The 22,825-nt window shown below is 39.3% G+C and overlaps 2 protein-coding genes across 4 annotated transcripts in view; both read left to right on the top strand.

The window, feature by feature from the left end:
* ccdc88c (coiled-coil domain containing 88C) overlaps positions 1-8,352 on the top strand; it is a 54,899-nt gene extending 46,547 nt beyond the window's left edge. The window contains exons 27-30 of the mRNA XM_053237288.1: positions 767-841; positions 991-1,059; positions 4,106-4,353; positions 6,335-8,352. Coding sequence (XP_053093263.1) covers positions 767-841; positions 991-1,059; positions 4,106-4,353; positions 6,335-7,183 — 1,241 coding nt within the window. The 3' untranslated portion in view covers positions 7,184-8,352. The remainder of the gene's footprint in view (positions 1-766; positions 842-990; positions 1,060-4,105; positions 4,354-6,334) is intronic.
* Positions 8,353-8,483: 131 nt separating this feature from the next.
* LOC113538604 (ovarian cancer G-protein coupled receptor 1) lies at positions 8,484-17,839 on the top strand. Of its 3 annotated transcripts, none has more exons than XM_026933782.3 (3): positions 8,484-12,596; positions 13,463-13,673; positions 16,224-17,839. In XM_026933782.3, exon 3 carries the CDS (start codon positions 16,314-16,316, stop codon positions 17,352-17,354), a length of 1,041 nt encoding a protein of 346 aa, XP_026789583.1. In that variant the 5' UTR covers positions 8,484-12,596; positions 13,463-13,673; positions 16,224-16,313; the 3' UTR covers positions 17,355-17,839. The 3 variants fall into 3 exon arrangements, with proteins under 3 accessions (XP_026789583.1, XP_053093265.1, XP_026789582.1); XM_053237290.1 differs by having other exon boundaries at positions 13,463-14,874; XM_026933781.3 differs by lacking the exon at positions 13,463-13,673.
* The last annotated feature ends 4,986 nt before the right edge of the window (positions 17,840-22,825 follow it).

The raw sequence follows: 22,825 nt of genomic DNA, 5'->3' as shown, positions 1-22,825 counted from the left end.
TGATGTCAACAGCTGAAATTGCACACCTGTTCACTAGACTAATTTGTCCAAAAGGGAATACTTTATGGATTAATAACAGAGACCAGCACATGTATTACTCAGCTATTATTACTCTACTCATAAGTGAGATTTATTTATTTTTTGGTGGATTAAAGCTATATCAAAATTGTTTATCCTAATTAATACAACACTTTGCATTGTGTTTCATTCAAATGTTTGGTTTGTTACATTATTTTAGATAAGCAACCCGAGACAGACAGCAACAAAGCAGTAGCTTTAGCCTGCAGTGTACTCCATCACTGCACTTAATCCGTTTTTGTGTTCATATAATAAACCAAAAGAAAGCAGCTTTTTACACCGGAATATGTATATTGTTTTATAGGATTATTATGGTATGTTAGATGAGAAGCGAGAAGAACAGTGGTTGCTCAGAAAAAAAATAGGGGCTCAAGTGCGTAAGTAATGATGCAGATAAGAAGGAAAAGGAAGAAAAATCAAATGGTGACTGATGGAGAAGAACTGAAACTAAGCTTGACGTCAGTAGAATTGTGCAGTGTGTCATGAACTATGGTTTCGCCCTATTAGAGACATTATTCAGAACATGTCTGGTGTGAGAAGTAAATTAAAATGCTCCTTCACACATTCTGAGAGGAAACTTCTTGTTAGGAAGTGAGTCATGCAGTGTACACATTCACACACACTCTCTCTCTCTCACACACACACACACACACACACACACACTTACACACTTTCCTGTGCTGAACAGGATTAATCTCTGAGGAGGACCTGCGTATGCACTCCCTTGATGCCGGCTTTGGGAGCGGTGGCCATGGAAACGCAGGTACGAGAACAGCTCAGATCAATAGTTCTGAGCCTGATACTCAATCTGCTGCACTTTTCTGGCATTTGTTTACTTGTATGTGGAGAAATAGGTTTGCACTCCCCTGTCTGTCCTGCCCTCTGTGAATTCCTCTTCTTTCCTTTGCATAGGGCTCAGGCCCAGTTCAGCTGATTACAGTCGCAACACCTCCAGCAGCAGCTCTCCAGTCAACTCAAAAGGTGTGTGAACATCAAAACCCACTTACATGCTGTTGTGTTGCAGCAAGCCAAAACCTGACAGCAGGTTGAATAAATTTGTATTCACTCTCCGTGTTTATGCCCTAAGGAAGATGTATGATCTCAGGGGAAAAAAAGGAAAAAATGGGTAAAACAAAACAAGCACTGTTGAGGCAGGTAATGGGCAAAAAAGCAGAAACTACACTGATCAGTGATGACTGGTCGTGATATGTGATGGGTAAAACCTAATATCTGTCAATAGCTTGACAACGACACTATTAAGTTTGAGAAATGAATTATAGCATGACGTCTCATTGATGTTGCTGATACACTAATGTGGAGTAGAAGGATATACTCGCTCTGGATCTCTGACCTGTCACTCAGAATGTATTCTACTATTTACTATATCAAGTATGAACTCTGAATCACCATTTGATTACTTTTAATGTGTTATTTAAAAATATTATTTTATTCCATATTTATTGTTGGGCTTTAATCCATAGCATCTCTTTGACATACATTCATGGGGGACTTTATTAGGAACACAATACTAATACTGGGTAGGGCCTCCCTTTGCTCTCAAAACAGCCTCAATTCTTCCTGTCATGGATTCCACAAGATGTTGGTAACATTCGTTTGAGATTCTGGTCCATGTTGACATGATTGCATGATGCAATTCCTGCAGATTTTTCAGGTGCACTTTCATGCTGCGAATCTCCCATTTTACCACATCCCAAAGGTGTTCTGTTGGATTCAGATCCGGTGACTGGGAATGCAACTGAAGAACACTGAACTCATTGTCATGTTCGCGAATCTAGTTTGAGACGACTTTTGCTTTGTGACATGGTGCATTATCATGCTGGAAGTAGCCATTAGAAGATGAATAAATTGTGGCCATGAAGAGATGCAGACAGTCTGCAACAGTACTCAATGTTGCAGGTGCCTTCTGTCAACAGCCCAGGCTGGTGGAGGTGGTGTAATTGTGTGTAACCAATTACTCATGGCTTTAATGCCACAGCCTATTTGAGTATTGTTGCTGACCTTCCTTCATGGCCACAATTTACTCATCTTCTAATGGCTACTTCCAGCATGATAATGCAACACGTCACAAAGCAAAAGTCATCTCAAACTAATCCATGGATTCTTGCTCTTGGCACCAAATTCTGACCCTACCATCTGTGTGCCTCAGTAGAAATCGAGATTCATCCGACCAGACTATGTCTTCAATTGTCCAGTTTTGGTGAGCCTGTGCCCACTGCAGCCTCAGCTTTCTGTTCTTGGCTGACAGATATGGAACCTGAAGTGGTCTTCTGCTGTTGTAGCCCATCCGCCTCAAGGTTCGACTTGTTGTGCATTCTGAGATGCTTTCTGTCAGCTACAACCAGTCTGGCCATTCTCCGTTGACCTCTTTCATCAAGGCGTTTCTGTCTGCTGAACAGCCGCTCACTGGATATTTTTCTTTATTGCACCATGAAACTCAAAAGACTGTTATGTGTGAAAATCCCAGGAGATCAGCAGTTATAGAAATACTCAAACCAGCCCATCTGGCCCCAACAATCAAGCCACAGTCAAAATCACTGAAATTTCCCCATTCTGATGGTTGGTGTAAACATTATCCGAAGCTGCTGGCCCATATCTGCATGATTTTATGCATTGTACTAAAACTTGCATGAATTAGAAGGTGTACAGGTGTTCCTAATAAAGTGCTCAGTGAGTGTATATACACTTTACTAATTGATTGCCACATAATTAACTGATTTCTCATTAGGAAGATTCCTATAGATTTCCACTTTACCCAATTGTCTGAGTTGCAGGAGTAAATCAAACTGTAGTAATGTCAGCTGCCAAGCTGTAATATTTCAAATTCACTGAACGCATATGCCTTTGACCTTTGGAAGCTGCAAAATCACAGATTTTACTCTGGGGTTTAATCTCTACCATATGACCCTGGAGATCATTTTATTCCACTGTGAAAATTAGATGGTCTGTGGATGGATGTTCATCTCTGAATCGTGGGATTAAAACACACCAAACACAGTATATCACTATTAAATCATTTTTAATGAGGTTCATAGACATGAGGGTGTTAAACCCCATTTTGTCCCCAATCTGATCATTTGCTAATTCCCACCTACTATCTACCTCACCGCATGACACGACTGCTACCAGCTGGTGAGGGTGAAAGCTTCCTCTGAGACACTGCTGCTGATGCTGTGCCACAGGACAGTATAATGCTCTCAGAGGAAAATTACCAACTGCTATCTTTCTCATACGTGAGCTCACAGACTGCCATGATCAGCTACTGTCTCTGTATCTTTGTTAATACAAATCTCTCAGTAGTATTCTGCTTTTTGTTTATCCCAATGATATTTTTGTAATCTGTTGTCCCAGATGTTCAGGCTATTTTAACTATGCAGGCACTGAGGTTACACAAGCCAAATAAGAGACACCACAAATGATGCTGAATAAGTCATGTTTGTCAGGAAAAAAATGGCAAGATCCATTTTTAGCAATAACATCACCACCACACATTTGCTAAATTGAAAATAACAGTTGTCATCATCATATTTTTTATGAAATGGGCATGTGGGCCTGAGAGAACTGGTGGGAACACCTCATTATCCACACATTATCCACACCGCAACCTACTTCCTCTGGCAGGAAAATGATCAAGCATTCATTTTTTAATTATAAACAAACTTAATTGTATTGTCATTTTTCTCAAATAAAGGTTATGAATATTATGAATGTGTTCACTGCATGTTCATGTGTTTCACAGATTGAAGTATTGCAGGAAGAAATCAAATTGCTGAATAATAACAGAATTGTTGCTAAGCTTTTTACAGAACCGTAAGCTGCTTATAATAATAATAATGCACTACATACGTTAAAAAAATGTTAGTTATATAATTAAATTCCATCTGTTAGGTAGTACACTCTATACATTCTCACTATTTACCCAGAATTGTCAAACCCAAATATCTCAGTCATGCCCTATTTCCCTTTCCTCCCTATTTTTGATTAATTTAATTTTTTTAAATTCATTTAGATTCCTTGGAGCGCCTGAAGAGACGTTCTGCCAGTCTCTCCAGTGATGATGTGGTTGGACTGAGCCATGAGAGCTCCACACTTAGCCAGTCCTCTCTGCTACCTCGTAGCTCCACCCTTCCCTATGAAGCCACACCTCAATCACGGTCTACCCCACGAACCACCTGTCCACGCCCCAGCTCCCCTGGCAGTGAGATGGTCACCCTGGAGGAGTTTCTGCAGGAGAGCAACACCCTGTCACCTCCTACTGTAAGAGCACACAAGAGAATAAATACACCGGAGAACAGCCTTTTAAAATATATACATTTCACTGCTCTTTTTTTTTTTTTTCAATCTTTTTTGCTCACTCATTACCGTGCTTGCTTAAGTTTGATCTTTCTCTTTTTCTCTTTTTCTTCCTCTCAATGATTTGTACATAATTTTCTTTAAAATATGCCACAGCTAATCTTTACCCAGAAGAAGAGTCATAAAACTGTGACATAAAATGTAATGTCTGGCTAATTTACCCATACGTTAAGGGGACACCGAAGCTTTTCCCATACATTGAAATTCGAAAAAGTTAATCAAAGGCTAAAATTGGTTGCCAGACAGACAGCTGTTGTTGCCAGGACTTTGTTGCCTATAGAATGAAATGTCTGCAGTTTATGGCTTCTTTAATGTTGAAGTTAATTTACACAGGTAATGTGCATTAGAGATGCCTTAGGGGCCAGGGAATGAGAGGGTTTAGTAATAAATAATACTGTCTCTGCAGACATCTGTAAACAAAAATTAACCAAGATTAGTGCTGCCTCAAGGCAGTGAAGATGTATCAGGGTAAAAAAAATCATCTATCTATCTATTTATCTATATCTGTCTATCTATCTATCTATCTACACACATCACTATTAGAGATGCTAAATCATCTTAGGATATTTTCAACAGCTTGCTGCAAGCATTGTAGTAATTCGTATAATAAACTCCATTTTAAGATTATGGACTAATGTCTGATCATCTCTGAAGCCTGTGTACCTCATGTAGTATTTCATCCATTTTATTCATCTAACAATATGTTAATCCTAAGCTGCTTAGTAAATCAGTTCTGAATGTGGCTTGGAAATGACCATCATTGGAAATGATTCAGAGTTTATCCTGCTTATCCCTGAAGATCAAGGTGCATAATGCAAGATGCAGTAGCCTGTCAGATCCTGGTGTTATATGTGTGCAGGTGGTCATTGCCTGTGTTTTGATTAATGTCAACAGTAGCCAAGCTACGTGACTGCAAGATGAATTATACAGCATAGAGGAGAAAGAGCTTGACATAGCTGTGCAGTTGTATATTCATAGCAAAATATGATTAAAAGCCAGTGTAAACAATTGTTTGTAAACACTACACTGTCCAGCAGTTTAACTGGGAAAATTGTCCCAGTAGCAGTGGTGGACTAGTAAACTGTCCCATAAGCAGCAGTGTGGGGGATAAAGTGTCCAGTAGCAGCAAGATCGAGATAAGATGTGTCACTTAGCAGCATAATAAGCACTGTCTCTAAGGACATAATAGCACCAAGAACCTTACAGATGTGACAATGTGTCACAGTTTTATTTATCAATATGGAGTTACATATTTTGCAATATGCTCACAAAACTTGCATGTATTTTTTCATCATATCCTCAGTAATTGTGAGAAACTAAATGATTACACCTTGTGGCAATCCATTTTCAGAGTAGTTAAGGTGCAGAAGTAGCAAGCTGACCCAAGATCAATAGGGCCTCCCATTTATGGCTTTAAAGATTGCTCTTGCGTGACATTTGTGGTTTGGAGCTGTGACTTTCCGAAATTGCAGTATTGTTTTGCAGTTGAGGCTCATTAAGCTAGCATTATTTGGTGCTGAAAGAAATTTGTTTACAGCACACAGACATTGCACTCAGGCATCACTATGGCACCAGTCGTTATTACATGGTTTAGAGCAAACTTTTCATCTGCTTCTGTCTCAAACCACATCACTCTGTATGTCTCTCTCTCCAGCTCCTTTCTTTTGCTTGTTTTCCTTCTCTCTCCCCCAGTGTGTCAGTTGTTATGAAATATTTAACAAGCTGCCTACGTCTTGGCAAGTTATTTATGTTTGTGCACTGAAGCATATTACGGACAATGAATGTGTGGTCCTGGGTTTATTGTCATCAAGCACAGTGTTGGCCTGGAGCTCTGCATGAGCTGCATGATGACTTTTGTTTAAATATTTGTATTTGTTTCTCCTAGGTACACACAGGAAGTCGGGAGGACCTAATGACTGACTATTTCACCAGAGTGGGCAGGCCAACGCCACCCACGAGAGATGGCGCCAAAACACCCACTAGTTACGTCACGCCCACCATCAAAACAACAGCTTCCGTACCAGATGGGCGATCTTCCAAACCTGGGCACAGTGTTAAACCAAGTGTACGACTCACAGAGTCTTCCATGACCCTTTCTCAATCCCAGACACTTCCTATCCGAGGCACTAGTGGGACAGGGGGGCGGTCCTTGCACCTGCAGCACTCAGGGCCTCGAGGAGGAACCGCAGGCAGCAGCAGCCTGAGCCGCACTTTCAGCCTGGCCTCAGCCGACCTCCTCCAATCAAATGGCCCTGACGGTTACCGGCCCGAGGTGGGTGGCACCATTCAGGCCGAGGGGGTGACAAGGAGGGAGCGTCCACTTTCAGCCAGGCTCACTGGAAGCTCTGGGCACCTTTCACTAGACCCCCGGCGTCTCTCTGTAGCTCCTCCCAGAGATGACCCACCCATCACTTCCTCCTCCGCTGCTTTGCAGTCAGACCGAGGCTACACTGGAAGTAGTGGCCGCTCAGGAACCATTCACTCGACCACTTCACACTATCCTCGGGGTGAGGTGGCATTGGTGACGCCAGTGCGTGCTGTCTCTGCCCTGAGGCAAAAGGAGGTAGAGGAGCACAGGGAGACCAGGCAGGCTGAGCAGTCTTCCTCCTCTCTGAAGAAATCAGACAGTTCGGGCCCAGGCTGTTATGTAGAGGAGAGGCCCATGAGCACACCAGCCTCACCAGACCCCAACAACGACCAGCAGACTGTTTGGTACGAATATGGCTGTGTGTAACCCAAAGTCCAACCCTGTGGCAGCTCTGTTAAACCATGTCCACAGTGTTTTTGATGCATATCACTTTGGGACAGCAATGGTGTGGACTTTTGACTGACAGCATTAATAAGTAAATGGATTTTTTAAAAAACCCAGTAAACCAACAAAGAGCATTCACTCTCTCTGTGCCGCATCGTTCACAAGCCTACTGTGTAAGACTCATACATAGATTGGCCAAGGAATGTGTTCGGGGTTTAACATTGCTTGAGAAGGTTTACTCTTCCGCTATCACACACCAGAGATTTCCTCCAGCTTTCTGCGGACAGCGTGCCTGGCAGGTCCAAGTTCTATTCTGAATGCAAAACTCAAACATTGGTCTTCACTTGAAGGACCGCTCCCTGGATAATCATAGAGTAATTACAGTATCCATCTTTAGGAGGTGGGGTGAAAACAGCGAGTCCATCATTCAGACAGTCTCAATGGGATAGGTTACTGGAAACAGCTTCTCTCTCTGAGACTGTATTGACAGACTAGTGCCTGAACCCTTTTGTGGCTGTGGGTTACCACCTCTTTGCTTCAGAACTGGGTTTTGGTCATGCATGGGTTACAGAAACAAAAGATTGAATGGGGAATAGTGAAAAATAAAAACAGAGCGGTGGAGATGAAGTTGGAAGTGAAGATTAATGCAGAGAGCAGGACTTTCTACACTGAAGTGACACATTTTGACACAGAGTGTCAAACTCCTGTGGTTTCATTTACATTTGAGGCATTGACCTCAAGATCTAAAGTGCATTTCTACAAATTGTGTCATTCTGACATAATAGTGTAACAAACCTTTGAAACACTGGCTTTTTTATATATGTAAATACATTGTAAGAGCACTATGTGACCTGGACCTTTGGAGCCTTAACTGGAGTCTTAACACTGGACACATTCCCCAGTTCTCTGTAGGAGATTAATCACAAGTAATACTAACAAAGTCTTTTACTTGGGAATGAGTTTTAGTGTTTGGTTAGTTTTACAGTTTCCATGTTCTGAAGTGCTATTTATTGACTCCACAGTGAAATGACGCTGTGACTGTTTTTCCCTCCAAGATCAGTTTTGTTGTGTAGTTGCTGAGATTGTGTGTAACTGAGCTGCGACTGTATGGTTCAAACAGAGACCAATTTCATTAAAATGAGGAAGTAACAGCAAGGTTTGCTAGATGTGGTGTGTGCATATGATTAATAGAATCTTATCAGTGATACTCCATACAAGCATGACGTAATTTCTGCCATTATGTAAATCTTACAGATGCTAGGAAATCCCTCCTGTAAGAGTCTTGAGGCTATACATTTACACTTACAAGCTGGACCTGGTGTATCGTTTGGTTAAAGTCATGATTTGTGGTTAGTAATAGTTTAATTTAGCACTGACATTTAATTTACAATTTGCTATTTAGTGAAATGCAGCTGAGATATGTTTAGTCTGCATTTTTCCCCCCTTTTTTCCTGCGTTCTGCACTGGACCATAGCCAAAAAGTAAGGAAAACTCGTGACCATCCGTTAACATTATACAAACACATGCCTTAAACAACACCGGCATAATGATACTATACTATTGCTGTAAACAATTTTATATAATAGCAGTCATTTTACAAATCATTATGGCATATGGTGTCAGCAGCCACATATACAATTGGGACTACATACGGACAGCTTGATGATTTCTGCATGCACTTTGCCATTTATATGCCATAAACTTGTCGTAAGGTTCCTTTAGCTTGCTCATTATTTACATTTCCATTTGCGTTCCAAACATGTGAGGTAAATAGAATATCTAAATGTTTCCCTCACAAACATCATTTTAAAGTGACATGATGGTGGTGTTCACACAGAAGCATATCTTTCATAGAAGCATAGCTGGACTGAGTACATGTGCTTTAAAGGATGGAGTGTGAACTGTATTTAACCGCACAACTATAGAATTCTTAGTGGCTCTTTTGTATAAACTGCATGTCAATTTTCAAATATGAAAACTATAGGAATAGAAAATAGAATATGAAAACATAAAGACTACTATGTATGCGAGACAGTACATGATGCATTCACGTGCATATACACACAGTGCATATAAAAAGTTTAAACACAATTAAAAAATTGTTTTCTGTGATGTAAAAAAATTAAACCAAGATAAATCATGTCAGATCTTTTTCACCTTTAATGTGATATAGTAGCAAACAAAATTAGAGTGTAAAACAAACATAATCTGGTTGCATACGTGTGAACACCCACAGCGCTCTTCAATTCCAGAGGTTTTTGCTAGGATTTAGATCTGGGCTCTGACTGGGCTATTCCACAATGTTGATCATCTTCTGAAGCCATTTCTTTGTTGACTTGGATTTGTGCTTTGTGTTGTTGTCATGCTGGAAGGTGAAATTTTTCTTTATCTTCAACTGTCTAACAGAGGCCTGCAGATTTTTGTGCCAAAATAGATGTTTGGAGCTATCCATGTTTCATAACTCCCTCTATCTTGTCTAGAGCCCCAGTCCCAGCTGAAGAGAAGCAGCCCCATAGCATGATGCTGCCATCACCATGCTTCATTGTGTGTATGGTGTTCTTCGGGCGATGAGCTGTCTTGTTTTTTGCACAAACATATCTTTTAGCTTTATGCCCAAAAAAATCTTCCTTGGTCTCATCAGACCAAAACACATTTTGCCACACGGTTTAAGCTAAATTTACGAGGGCTTGGATGTTTTTGTAAGAAAGGCCGTCGCTCTAGCCCCCCTATTTCACAGCCCAGATTGTGAAGAATATGAGACACTGTTGAAATGCAGGGAGTGACCAGTACTTGCCTGCAGCTTCCTTAACATTGCCATAGATCTCTTGGCAGTCTCCCTTTTTGTCCGTATTGGAGGGATGTCCTGTTCTTGTTAATGTCACAGTGGTTCTCTACTTGTTAATGATGGCCTTCACAGTGTTTTGGAAATTCTTTTGCACCCCTCTCCTGATTGATACCTTTCAGCAATGCGATCCCATACATGCTTTATGGGAGGTTTACAAGCAAGAAACAGCTGATCATTATTTGGGGTTAATCAGAATCACTTCAGTGATAACAGGTGTATGATAATTATTTATGAACATGAGGTTGAATGTGATTGGTTACTTCTGAGCACAGTCACATCATAAGTGTGCACACCCTTTAATACATACAGATTCTTGTAAATTTTTTCCCCCTAAAAACAATTTTCCTATTTTTTTTTTCACTTGGATTTTGTTGGTTGCTATATCACATTAAACATCTGACATGATTTATCTTGATTTAATTTTTTTACATCACAAAAACCTGCAATTTTAACAGGGGTGTGTAGACTTCCACTGGAGATCTTATAAGTAATACTGCAGTAACTAATGTGAAAAAAAGATCAGGTATACTTCAGCACTTAAGATATTTGTACATGACATTTATCAATTACCATTTACCTTCAGGTGAATGTTCATTATGTAATGTTAAGTTGATTATGTAAGCAATATTACACATTTTCTGCTGTACATTTTTGTACTTTTGACTTAGATATAGTACATCTCTTTAATGAAGTATTTTTTAGGATGGACCAATATGTTGCTACTTGGCATTAAGTGAAGCACATCTGATAACATTTCACATTACTTACTACGTACTTATATTTTCACTTATATTAAAATTCTTAATGTGGAAAAAGCTTAACACTGCTTAATGTTTGAAAACAAAGACCAAATGTTTCTATTTATATTTAGCTTATGGGGTCATTCTTTTGTTAGTAGACAGTACGCATAATCAAGAAGTGTATGAGAATTTTTTTTTTCCTAGATGACTGTTTTAACACATTACATTAACACATTAACGTTAAGCTGTTTCCTTATAATGTATTTCTACAGAGTTGAAAATGCTTAACCCAAAAATTATAGTTCATTTTTGATTACTGTTTTGTCCTTTCGGCAGTGGATAGTGTTTATGACAAGGTAAGTGTGCGAGATTTGGTGATTTGGTGTTTTAGAACATTCAGTATCTGCGTTAAGATTTTTTCATGTTAAACAGTTTTAGAATGTCTGCATTCTCAAACTGTAAATGATATCATAGCTTCAAAATTTCTGAGCAGTAATTGCGTTGTGACACTGTGGTAGTTTTCACATAAGATTACTTCATTTTTTGTATTTCAAAACCCAACAGGCTAACAGAAATTAGAAAAGAAGATAACACTATATGGCCATAAGTTTGTCGATACCTGACCATCACACCAACATGTGCTTATTGAACATCCCGTTCCAGATTTAGTCCCCCTTTGCTGTTGTAATAACCTCCATTCTTTTGGGAAAGCTTTCCACTAGATTTTGGAGTATGGCTGTGCAGATTTGCCCAATAAGCCACAAGAGCATTAATGAGGTCAGGTGCTGATGCTGAGTGAGGAGGCCTGGGGTACAGTCAGTGTTCTAGTTCATCCCAAAGGTGTTCAGTGGGGTTGAGGTCAGGGCTCTGTGCAGACCACTCTTCAACTCCAACCTTGACACACCATGTCTTCATGGCCCTTGCTGTGTGTACCGGGCATTGTCATGCTGGAACATGTATGGTCCTCTTGGTTCCAGTGAAGGGAAATTGTAATGCTACAGCATACAAAGACATCCTATACAAATGTGTGCTTCCAGCTTTGGGACAGCAGTTTGGTGAAGGAACACATATGGGTGTGATGCTCAGGTGTCCACAAACTTTTGGCCATATAGTGTACAGTATTTACACACACTACTACATGAAGACATCCAAAATCTCATGGTTTTGAGGTCTCTGAGAAGTTTCAGTCGGTTTGTGTTGAAGCTGTCCAAAAACTGATTCATTTTTTTGTATAAGACTTGCCTCTTTTCCTGACACAACGTGTAAAACCCCGGAAACGACTAGCTTCTCTTGCTCATATTCACACGTGTCAGAGCTGTAACAAGCAGCTTCAAGTCGCTTTTCCTCTGAAACTACAAGCCTTTAAGGGCTAGTCATGAAGATATTCGGTGTTCAGCTACGACTGACTTGTTATATGTGGAAAATGTGCGCTAACTTTGCGCTACCGTTCTGAAAGGTGTGTTGGGTTTATTAATTCCTGCTGAAGAGTCTGTGGTGTAACCAGTGTAACACCATCGGAATGACTTACACCCATGAACTGCTTCGCCGTTGCTGTCATGTTTACCGCCCCCTTTTACTTCCCGGAACAACCACGACGTTTATTCTTCTCTCTTCTGATCATTTCAGTAATGTGTGCGTGTGTGTGTGTGTGTGCGCGTGTGTGCGAGCGCGCGCGCACTCTTAAGACGCTCTTCCACTTAGCTGCTTGAGCTGTGAGCGGCTCTGCAGCGCGCTCGCGCTCATTACTCATCTCTTCAACGCGACAAGAAGCATCTTTCGAAAAGAAGATAGAAGATTACCTTAAAAAAAAGTAAGTAAATATCCTTATATGTACTTTCTTTTCTTATTTCTTATTATTTGTTATTTAATTTATATTATTTTGTCTGTAAACGGAGCTATTTTGTACCAGGGCATGTGTTCTAGTAGTCTAAACAAAATGAAACCAAAGCTGTCTGTGCTCTAATTCACGGCAAGTGCGCTTTGTTTTTGTAAATAAACGGCGTTATGGTGGATTTTTTATTTTTTTTTTTTTAAACGTGAATGAGCCGTTTCTTCCTTCTTAACCAGAATCATTCGGCACGAGGCTAACTGTATTTCTGTATAAGCTTTTAATAAATAAGTGAATAGAATACACTTTAGAAAAATATGTTTTTAAAAAAACTAGTTAATTTGAGAAAACCTAAAATTATCGCGTAGTAAAATAATTTTATTATTATTTTTTTCAAAATGCGATTTTAAGACGGAAATAATTGAGCAGAAAGGTCAGCATGGAAAAACGCGCGCGTGCATCACGCAGCTGTCTCACACTGCTCTTCTATCAAAGTCAAGGAAGAAAGATGGCACTCACCTTCTTTTACCAAAAGGATGTTACTAAAGAGATGCACGGCTTGTTCACTATCCAAACTACATTTCAATGCCCTATATAATTCACAAATTAAAAAAAATCCTATATAACACTAATTTTAATTCATTTATAAACTAAGATATGAATGCTATTCAATTGTTCTGTAATCTGTATGTATGTATACAAATGATCTCAATATACAGTATAAATGTGCTCTTTCAATGAGCGAGGTGGGCTAGTTGTGATGAATTGGTGGCTGAAGCATAACTTTTCCTTCAGAGTTTCTTCAGAGAATTCTCACGGCATGCGCATGTTTTCTTGTGGCTCTGCAGTGTCTGGAATGTTGGTTTGGCAGTGTCCAGGCCATGCCCTCATGCCGTACGGCCAGTACTGCCGTCTACGTTCTCCTGTGCTGTGCCAATCGGCCAAGTCTTCAGTTACGGATGGATGATGAACCACAAAATGAACACGTGTCTTGTTTCACCCTTCAATTACACATCCAGTATAACATTTGAATATACTATGCTGAGCAGCACGGATGCTGTAAGAATCGTCACTGATATTTCCATCATTCAACATGTGTGAAATTGGCATGTTTTTTGTAAGGGAGGTCATGTGTGAGCAAAGTACATCACAAACATGCCTCTATTTTAATTCATTCTTCACTGGCAGTCAAAAGAACCTGCTTTGTTTACTTAAAGGAAGGAAAGCCACAAAATAGTCTGGTTGCTAGGAGCTTTGAATGGGTTGCTTTGGGAAGGATGCGCTCTTGGCTTAAAATCTTAAAATTAAAATGGCTTAAAATATGTGAATAGGTTTACACCAATCAGCCATAACATTAAAACCACCTGCCTAACATTGTGTAGGTCTACTTTTGCCACCAAAACAGCTCTGACCTGTCGAGGCATGGACTCCACAAGACCTCTGAAGGTGTGCTGTGGTATCTGGCACCAAGACGTTAGCAGCAGATCCTTTAAGTTCTGTAAGTTGCGAGGTGAGACCTCCATGGATCGGACTTGTTTGTCCAGCACATCCCAAAGATGCTTGATCGGCTTGAGATCTGGACAATCTGGAGGCCAAGTAAACACCTTGATGTCATTTTCCTCAGACCATTCCTGAACAATTGTTGCAGTGGGGCAGGGTGCATTATCCTACTGAAAGAAGCCACTGCCATTAGGGAATACCGTTGCCATGAAGGGGTGTACTTGGTCTGCAACAATGTGTAGGTAGATGATGTGTGCCAAAGTAGCATCCACATCCAGGACACAAGGTTTCCCAGCAGAACATTGCCCAGAGCATCACACTGCCTCCACCGGCTTGCCCTCTTCCCATAGTGCATCCTGTCGCCATCTCTTCCCCAGGTAAGTGATGCACACACACCTGGCTGCTCACATGATGTAATAGAAAATGTGATTCATCAGACCAGTCCACCTTCTTCCGTTGCTCCATTGTCAAGTTCTGATGCTCTTGTGCCCATTATAGGCGCTTTCGGTGGTGGACAGAGGTCAGCATGGGCACTCTGGCTGGTCTGCAGCTACACAGCGAGCTGCAATGCACTGTGTGTTCTGACACCTTTCTATCATAGCCAGCATTAACCTTTTCAGCAATTTGTGCTACAATAGTTCTTCTGTGAGATCGGACCAGATGGGCTAGCCTTTGCTCCCTACACGCATCAATGAGCCTTGGGCACACATGACCCTGTCGCCAGTTCACCGGTTGTCCTTGCTTGGACCACTTTTGTTAGGTACTAACCACTGCACACCGGGAACACCCACAAGACATGCCGGTATGGAGATGCTCTGACCCAGTCATCTAGCCATCACAATTTGGCCCTTGTCAAAGTCGCTCGGATCCTTACGCTAGCCCATTTTTCCTGCTTCCAACACATCAACTGACTGTTCACTTGCTGCCTAATATACCCCACCCCTTGACAGGTGCCCTTGTAACGAGATAATCAATGTTATTCACTTCTCCTGTCTTAAGTGGTTTTAATGTTATGGCTGATCGGTGCACGATTATAGAAAAAAGTGTTAGCAGATAGGGAATAGTTGCAAAAACCAACAGCTGGTATACTCTTCCGGTTTCTTAGCAGTGTGAGTGTGATACTAAAGAAGCACAGAGAGGATCAGTGAAGGACAATTCCTAGTAGAAGAAAGATTTCTATTATAGCGGGCTACAACTTGTAGTATGTCACCCCACTGTAAGACAAGGAATGTGTTTCTGACTTTATATGCTTTAAGTAACATTTAATTGCCTGTGTTTCTTGAATCAAAATTTGTCTTTCTTGACAGCCCAAAAGGTTTTATGTTATAGCACTGCTTTTATAGAAGAATCTGTGGCTTCTCTGTGGATCATAGCACCGATTTCATTGATGCAGTTTGTGAACAAATGCAGTTTACCTGTTTTATAGTTTACTTTCCATCCATTTTGATGTGTTTGCACAGTAAAACCTGAGTTAACACAAGAGACAATAGTGAAATTTTATCTGCCTCTGAGGTAGGAAACAACTTATCGCAGTTTGGAAACTATCATTACAGACACAGTAAGCATTGCTGACTCATGGAGCTCATCTTGCCTGCCTCTGTAATGCTTCTGAAGAATTTCATGCAATTAAATGAAAACTTCATAGTGAATGCTGATGAAATAGGAGCTGATGTCCATTGTATACAGTATGTCACAGTTACCAGCTTTTCATCACTCAGTTGGCATTATAAAAGCACTGATGTGAAATTAAAAATACAAATTACACAACATGCTGCAGTACAGTACAAAATCTAGGTCGCTGACTTAGTGAACTAGCATGACGATGTGTTTTTGAGGGAGAATACAAAGCATTTCTGTAAGACACTTTGGATAACGGCTAAATGCTCTAAATGTAAATGTTGTACAGGAAATGCATCTAAAATACCAAGTTCTAGGTCTTGAAACTAATTACTGTGTAGAAAGCAGCTTTCATCTTACAGTTACAGCTTATTTTTTTTATGTCTATAGCTTATTTAAAAAAATGTCTTCTACACAATTAATGTAATAATAGAATATTTTAGATGCTTAAAACTGAAAGAAGCAATAAAAATGTTTTATTGCTTCATCTAGAACCCATGGAAGGATATCTGTGAGAATGAATCTTGGTGCCTAAAGCTGGACTCCTGCTTTGGGGGAATGGTCCACTAGAAAGAGTCTGTCATGCTGAACATGTCTGAAGACCGGATCAACTGCACCATCGACCACAAAATTCACCAGAACCTCTTTTCTGGCACCTACATCCTGGCCTTACTGGTGGGATTTCCTACCAATGCCTACTCTCTCTACCATGCCTGGCTGCAGCTGAGGGCTCGCAATGAGCTGGGGGTCTACCTGCTTAACCTGACTGTGTCTGACCTTCTGTATCTGGCCTCTCTGCCTGTCTGGCTGCAGTACATCTTTTACGGAGATGACTGGGTATACAGTGAGTGGGCCTGCAAAGTGTGTGGCTTCCTCCTCTATGACAACATCTACATCAGCATCGGCTTCCTGTGCTGTATCTCAATAGACCGTTACCTGGCTGTAGTCTACCCCCTCCGCTTCTCCGCACTCCGCACCATGAAAGCAGCAGCACTGGTCAGTGCCGTAGTGTGGATCAAGGAACTTGCTGTAGGTATTGTCTTTTTCCAGCACAAGGAGCTAAGCCTAGATAAGTCTAACCATTTGGTGTGCTTTGAGCACTATCCCATGCAGAAATGGGAGCGCTCCATAAACTACTACCGATTCTATGTGGGCTTCCTGTTTCCATTAGGAATCCTTTCTGTCTCATACTTTCGGGTCCTTCGGGCTGTAGGCAAGAGTGCAGGCACGCAGACGGCCCAGAAAAAACGCATCAAAAACCTGGTCACCATCACCATCATCATCTTCCTGGTGTGCTTTTCACCATACCACATCTTTCTGCTGGTGCGGACGCTCCTGGAGACCGAGTGCTCTTTCGTTGAGAAGATTTTTGACTATTACCACTTCTCGCTCCTGCTCACAACTTTGAATTGTGTGGCTGACCCAGCACTTTATTGCTTTGTCAGCGAAGGTGTACAGCACAGCATCCAACAAGCTGCAGAGGCTTGTGCCCACGTTCTCTGCTGCTGCTCTAAATGCGAGAGCAGCTACAACACAGACTCCGTCGATGCAGTAACACCTAATGACAATGGCACAAGCATCTCTGTGGTCAAACTTCTGCAACAAACCAAAGTGGAACTGTGAAGTTTGTGGGGGTTTTTTTAATGAACTTTCTGTTGAACTGTGCGTTGACCAATTGCCAAAGCATGTTAGTTCTGTGTTTATTTGTCTTCATTCCATCTTTATGATTAAAAGAAATGCTGTATACTTCGCTACTGCCTTGTCTAGGCTATATGCTTGATTTTTTTTTATGCTTTTGTAATGATGTGTAATTCTCAGGGACCTTCACTGATGGTTGACATCTGAGTCTTGAAGGAATAATTAGATTTTAAAAGGCCAGACCAAGCCAGTTGATTAAGCCTATGGAGTTTCTTCACTGTGAGTAAAGTAAACTGTTCTTTTCTCAGCAGAAAGAAAATGGAAGACACAGTTTCTCATTCACAATATGTTTACAGTATAGTACATACTACCTGTTAATGTACGTTTTAAAATATATGCATTGTATTCTGTGTATGCAAGACATTTGTGTATATTCTCTCTTTTTCATACAGTTTCTATATGTTCAGAGATCAGGTATACTGTATTTTATTTTTATTTCTCATTTTTAATATTTAATGTGTTTACTGTGGTGCTGAGGCATCAGCCAATATTCTTTCAGTGTGTGTTAATCTAAAATATCTAAAATCTAAAATTTTCAGATTTCAAATAATTTTCTTAGTAATGTAGACCTCTTAGACACTCACATGTATGTGCATTAAAGTATTTTAGATTTTATTTTATATTTTAGATATTTTAGATATTTTGCCTTTGTCAATAACCTTTGGTTCTTCCCTTACTTTATTGCAATAGCATACATGTTGGAGGGAAATGCTTGGCAGATTTTTTGAAGTATGATTCCTTAAAAGTGAGAAGTCCCACCTTTCAAACCAGCTAAGAGCATGATTGCCAAGTTTCATGTGGTAATCAACACCAGCTGTGACTGGTACAGAAAGATCCATAAGAGTTTGCATATTAACTTTAGTCTCTGTCACCTTATCTTTATAATTAGCTTCTTATTATTAGCTGTAGCTTCTGTGGTGAATTTTTTTTCTGTATGTATATGTGTAGTAGTTTTTGTGGTAATTTTTTTTTAAAGCCGTGAACGAAATGACAGACAGCACACTGGCTACACTACTAGTTCTGTAAAAAGAAGAAGCGTCTCATGACCACAGATTTTCAGTAGAGTGGGAAAATGTTAATGACATAGTCTCTCAACTTAATTTTGTCTGAGGTTTTTACACTTGACACTTGAGAGCAACCCCATAATAGGCAGTTGAAAATCGGCAAGACTTGAATGAGCTTGAAGAAACTAACACATTTTCAGTGAGAGAACAGAAAGATGTAGTCTAGTCTAACAGATAGCACCCCAACACCAATGAGTAATGAAAGGTCAGACAATACAATTCCCTTAGATGATCAGACTAAACTTTTTTGACATAACCCTGCTGCCTAAATGTCTAATTTGCCTCATTTGAAAAGAAGTCTTTACTTTATTGAAATCAGAAATCTAGTTGGTACAATATCTGCAATTATGCTGGTTTCTGGTGGCTGATAATTGCCCTCCCAAGACACATTAACCACCTCAATAGTTACATCCTTTATAATCCAGGAAAGGACTGAAAACTATAGACTAAAAAGATGGCAGTGTTTGTTTGTTTATTTATTTATTAGTATTTCAACAGAATTTAAAATGTATGGGGTTGTGAATGAGGATATTTTGTTTTACAATATAAACTAGACTAACTCTACATCGCTTTCTGAGTCAGGAAGAAAATAGTCGTAAATTAGATTAAACTAGATCTGTCTTCCAAGTCAAAGATTAATGTTAGACCAGAAGTAAATATGATTTTATTAAACTGAGAAGACAAGTTTAATGCTGTCATATTAAGGACAGGGATTATTTGTATTGTGTTAAGAGCATAACAGAAGAAGAGCAACAGACACCAGCACAAAGACCATTGCTCACTGACAGGAGGGAAACACTACATGATTTGGAGGACATTATTATTCAGGATGCTTCCATGCATTCAAATGCATAGTGCAGTGGAGCTTGTTTTGCTTTGGGAACTCAAGCTTTTATTTGTGGCCCATATGAGCTTGGCATGTGGCAACATATATCATGAGACTGGTGATTCACGTGAAGTGAGTGAATCAATAGTTTTCCATTAATGTCCAAGGTGTATGCACTCCAGAATTACAGTTTTCAAGCACTCAAGATTATCTAAACTCGTCTCTGCTTGCTCAGTTTGAAAGAATTCATAGTGCAAGTTTGCCTGTTGATGGCTCAGGAAAACCTTTATTCATGTTATACTTCCCAGGAAGCTTTGACCAACGGCGCTGCATCCAGGTTCATATATGTACAATTTCAAAACATTAGATTATGATAAAACAAATATAGGATTATTAAGCCTATTTCTAGACAGTTTTAACAATTTAAAGATTTTGTTTTGTTTTCTCAGCAGATATTTCAAGCATTTATTTCTTGAAAGAAGTAAAATTATTTGCTCATGGAACAAGAAAATTTCAAGCTTGAAATGAAAATGTCAAGAAGTACTTGTAATAATCCTATGCACATTTTTAAAGGGTATAATTTAATGATTGAATTATATAAAACGGCTATGAACCTACATGAGAACCATTATGGGGGATATTTCTCTCATGTTAGCTTTAGGCAATATCTGGATTTTGAATGTCTTGCAGTTGAGGCATTAGCTTTGCTTTCACTTGATGTTGGAGAATTCATTTGTTTTATTAACAGTCAAATGTATCTCTAGGGATTATTATTGTTATTCAAGATTGGTTTGTAATATCTACTCTGGAAGCAAGTAAATTTTATTGGTCATATTTTCCACAGACTCCTTGTTAAAAGCAAAGATAACTAAGATTCAATATTGAGGGGAGAATAAGACTTATTGAGCAAGATCATACGTGTTGCAAACTAACTGCCCAAAGTGGAAGAAAGTGTTATTGCATAATTTCCTCTGTTTTTCATCAGCTTCAGAGGAAGTTGATACAATGTCATGTGAACTCAAGCGCATTGCTGGCTGCACTGATTGTAACTATGCCACTTACGTACTTTTTTTTTTTTTAAAAGTACATTGGTTAATTATCAGGTCATAGTTTATTGCATATGGGCTGAGAAAGAAGTGAATGGTTGGTTAACATTGTGATGCTTCAAGGTTATAGTGGCTTCAACTGGCTATGGTGGCATCAAGTGACCATGGTGATTATATCTTTGCTTGCAGCAGGGTTTGAAGCAGTCAACTACAGAAATAAAGATGACGTGTATGTGTAGTGCTAGTTTGTCCTCTGAAGACTTTTACCCTTTTTGTTGTGAGTCAGTGTAGGTGAGAGGCACATCCTGTTTACTGGTTTCACAGTGTCTTACCACGAGTGTGTAACATTAAGGCATTCTGCAGAATGCATGAAGCATTCTGTTCATGTAGGATTTGGTCGGGATGTGAGTGAAACATTTTTCTCTTTTCATTTTTATTTTGCAAACAGACAAGCAAATCTCATATGGTGAATGTTTAAAAAAAAAAAAAAAAAAAAAAAAAAAAAAAAAAGAAGTCAGGTTGGTCTGATACTTTAGGTCTGTTATTTTATCCAGTGGATGCACACCTTTTGGACACACACCTAACAGTCTTTTCTAACAGTCTGGAATGTGACGTTGTGTGTGTACATTATGAGGATATTATTAGTGGTTTGGCATTATTAGGATGGAGTGATTCAACAGTGCAAAACTACTGCTTTTTCTCTTTCTTGTGTAGATGGATAAACTAGAGCTGCTTATTTTTTGAAGTGTGTATGTGTTCAAAAAAAAACATCATCATCAGACTGTTGGAGACTTTCGCTTTGCTGTGTCATCTCTTTAATACCTTATAAACATGTTTCTGTTTACTATGATATAATTTCATTGCAATTAATTTGAATAATCAGACTGGTAATTGAAATAAAAAAAAATCCTGTGAAGTGGTGGTGATGTCTTGTGACAAAGAGGCTATCTATAGCAGTGGGTCTCCATTTCAGCTAGCTATCAAGCTCTCCATGAGTCAGGTGTGTGTTAGAACAGGGTAAACATGAGTATGTAGCATACTACATGTGTGATGTACTGTATATATACTGATCAGAGGGTTGTGAGTTCAAGCCTTGGCTTCCTAGCAAGCAAAGAATTTCACTGTATAGTACCTGAACATGTGACAGTAATGTTTATCTTCTAATGTTGTTATAAGATGGATTATAGGACATCGGACAATAAAACTAAAACAAAAAAAAATTCATTCCATTTACAGTTGCTTGTGAATTATGTATTTCTACTTACTTTTAAAAAATAATTAAAACTAATGTTACATGAAAATCGACTAAAAGGTATGCCTTTATTGCTCTTCCCCATGTGCTATATATAATACCTCAAGTTGCCCTAGTGAGAGAACTCTGTGCTATTCTGCCATCAAGTGGTCAAATAGTGCAAACAAAATGTTGTTTAAAAAAAAAAGAATGTGTATACACTGGGTGCATGTGTAGAAATTAAGTCCTGTTATTTAAATGATTTACTGGTGACATGAATAAGTATGCTACAATTTTTTTTTCAGTTGTCATTGAGTATCAAAGTAAATGCCTAAACCAATGAAAATCCATGTTACAAATGACCAAACATACCATCCCAAATTACCATATCATTTCAGTCAGTCTTGACAAAAGGGAAAGCCAAATCTGTTTTTTTTTCCTTATAAAGTTTATTCAGATGTCAGTCCATAATTATGTTTGCTCTCACTGTTCATCCTTGTTTCTTTGTAATAATGTGACACAAATACCATATTAACACATTTTAATGCTCGCAGCCAATGAGAGACTTCAGATCCAGGTCCATTTCCATATTTATTATAGGAATAGCTTCCGTGTTTACAATCCAACTGACCTTCTTTACAGACAGAAATTATCTACACTTAATACTTATTAAAGCTACCTTGTCTGAACTCCTCAGGGAGAAAATGGAAAAGTAGTAATGGTCTGACTGACTCGTTTCCATGTTGGAAAAAAATTGTGACTGTTGTGACTAGATGTTTAAACAAAGATACTGCATTGGGCTGAAATACACACATTAACATGAGGGCAAATTTCTAGATTTACTCCTTTGAGTTGACTTCATCCATGGAATCCTTTTTTTTTTTTTTTTTTTCAAAACTATTCAGGCATACTGTACACCATTTGGTTGCATGCACTGACACCAAACAACAAGAAATCACATTTCATGATCTGACAAATGTGTTTTCATTTTGATGTACTTGAGGTAGTAGCAGGGGTTAGATAAGCTGGCTCAGTGAGTTTACTGTATAGTACTGTTTACCTCATCTTTAGCTTGACCTAATTTCTTAGTATGTGTGAATTTAAGTGTACTAGGTAATTTGCAACTGGAATTGTGGCTACACGTACAACTGTGTACTGGGATTTATTTAGTCTAATATGTTTATCATGATATAATTTAGCTAAGGCTCATTTGGGTGTGTCTGTCACAT

Source organism: Pangasianodon hypophthalmus, chromosome 10 (assembly GCF_027358585.1).
Source record: "Pangasianodon hypophthalmus isolate fPanHyp1 chromosome 10, fPanHyp1.pri, whole genome shotgun sequence".
Classification (NCBI taxonomy): domain Eukaryota; kingdom Metazoa; phylum Chordata; class Actinopteri; order Siluriformes; family Pangasiidae; genus Pangasianodon; species Pangasianodon hypophthalmus.
This window is presented reverse-complemented; position numbering and strand designations above follow the sequence as displayed.

Excerpts from the sequence above, each read along its gene's own strand:
- LOC113538604 (XM_026933781.3), top strand. The coding sequence starts at position 16,314 with ATGCTGAACATGTCTGAAGACCGGATCAACTGCACCATCGACCACAAA.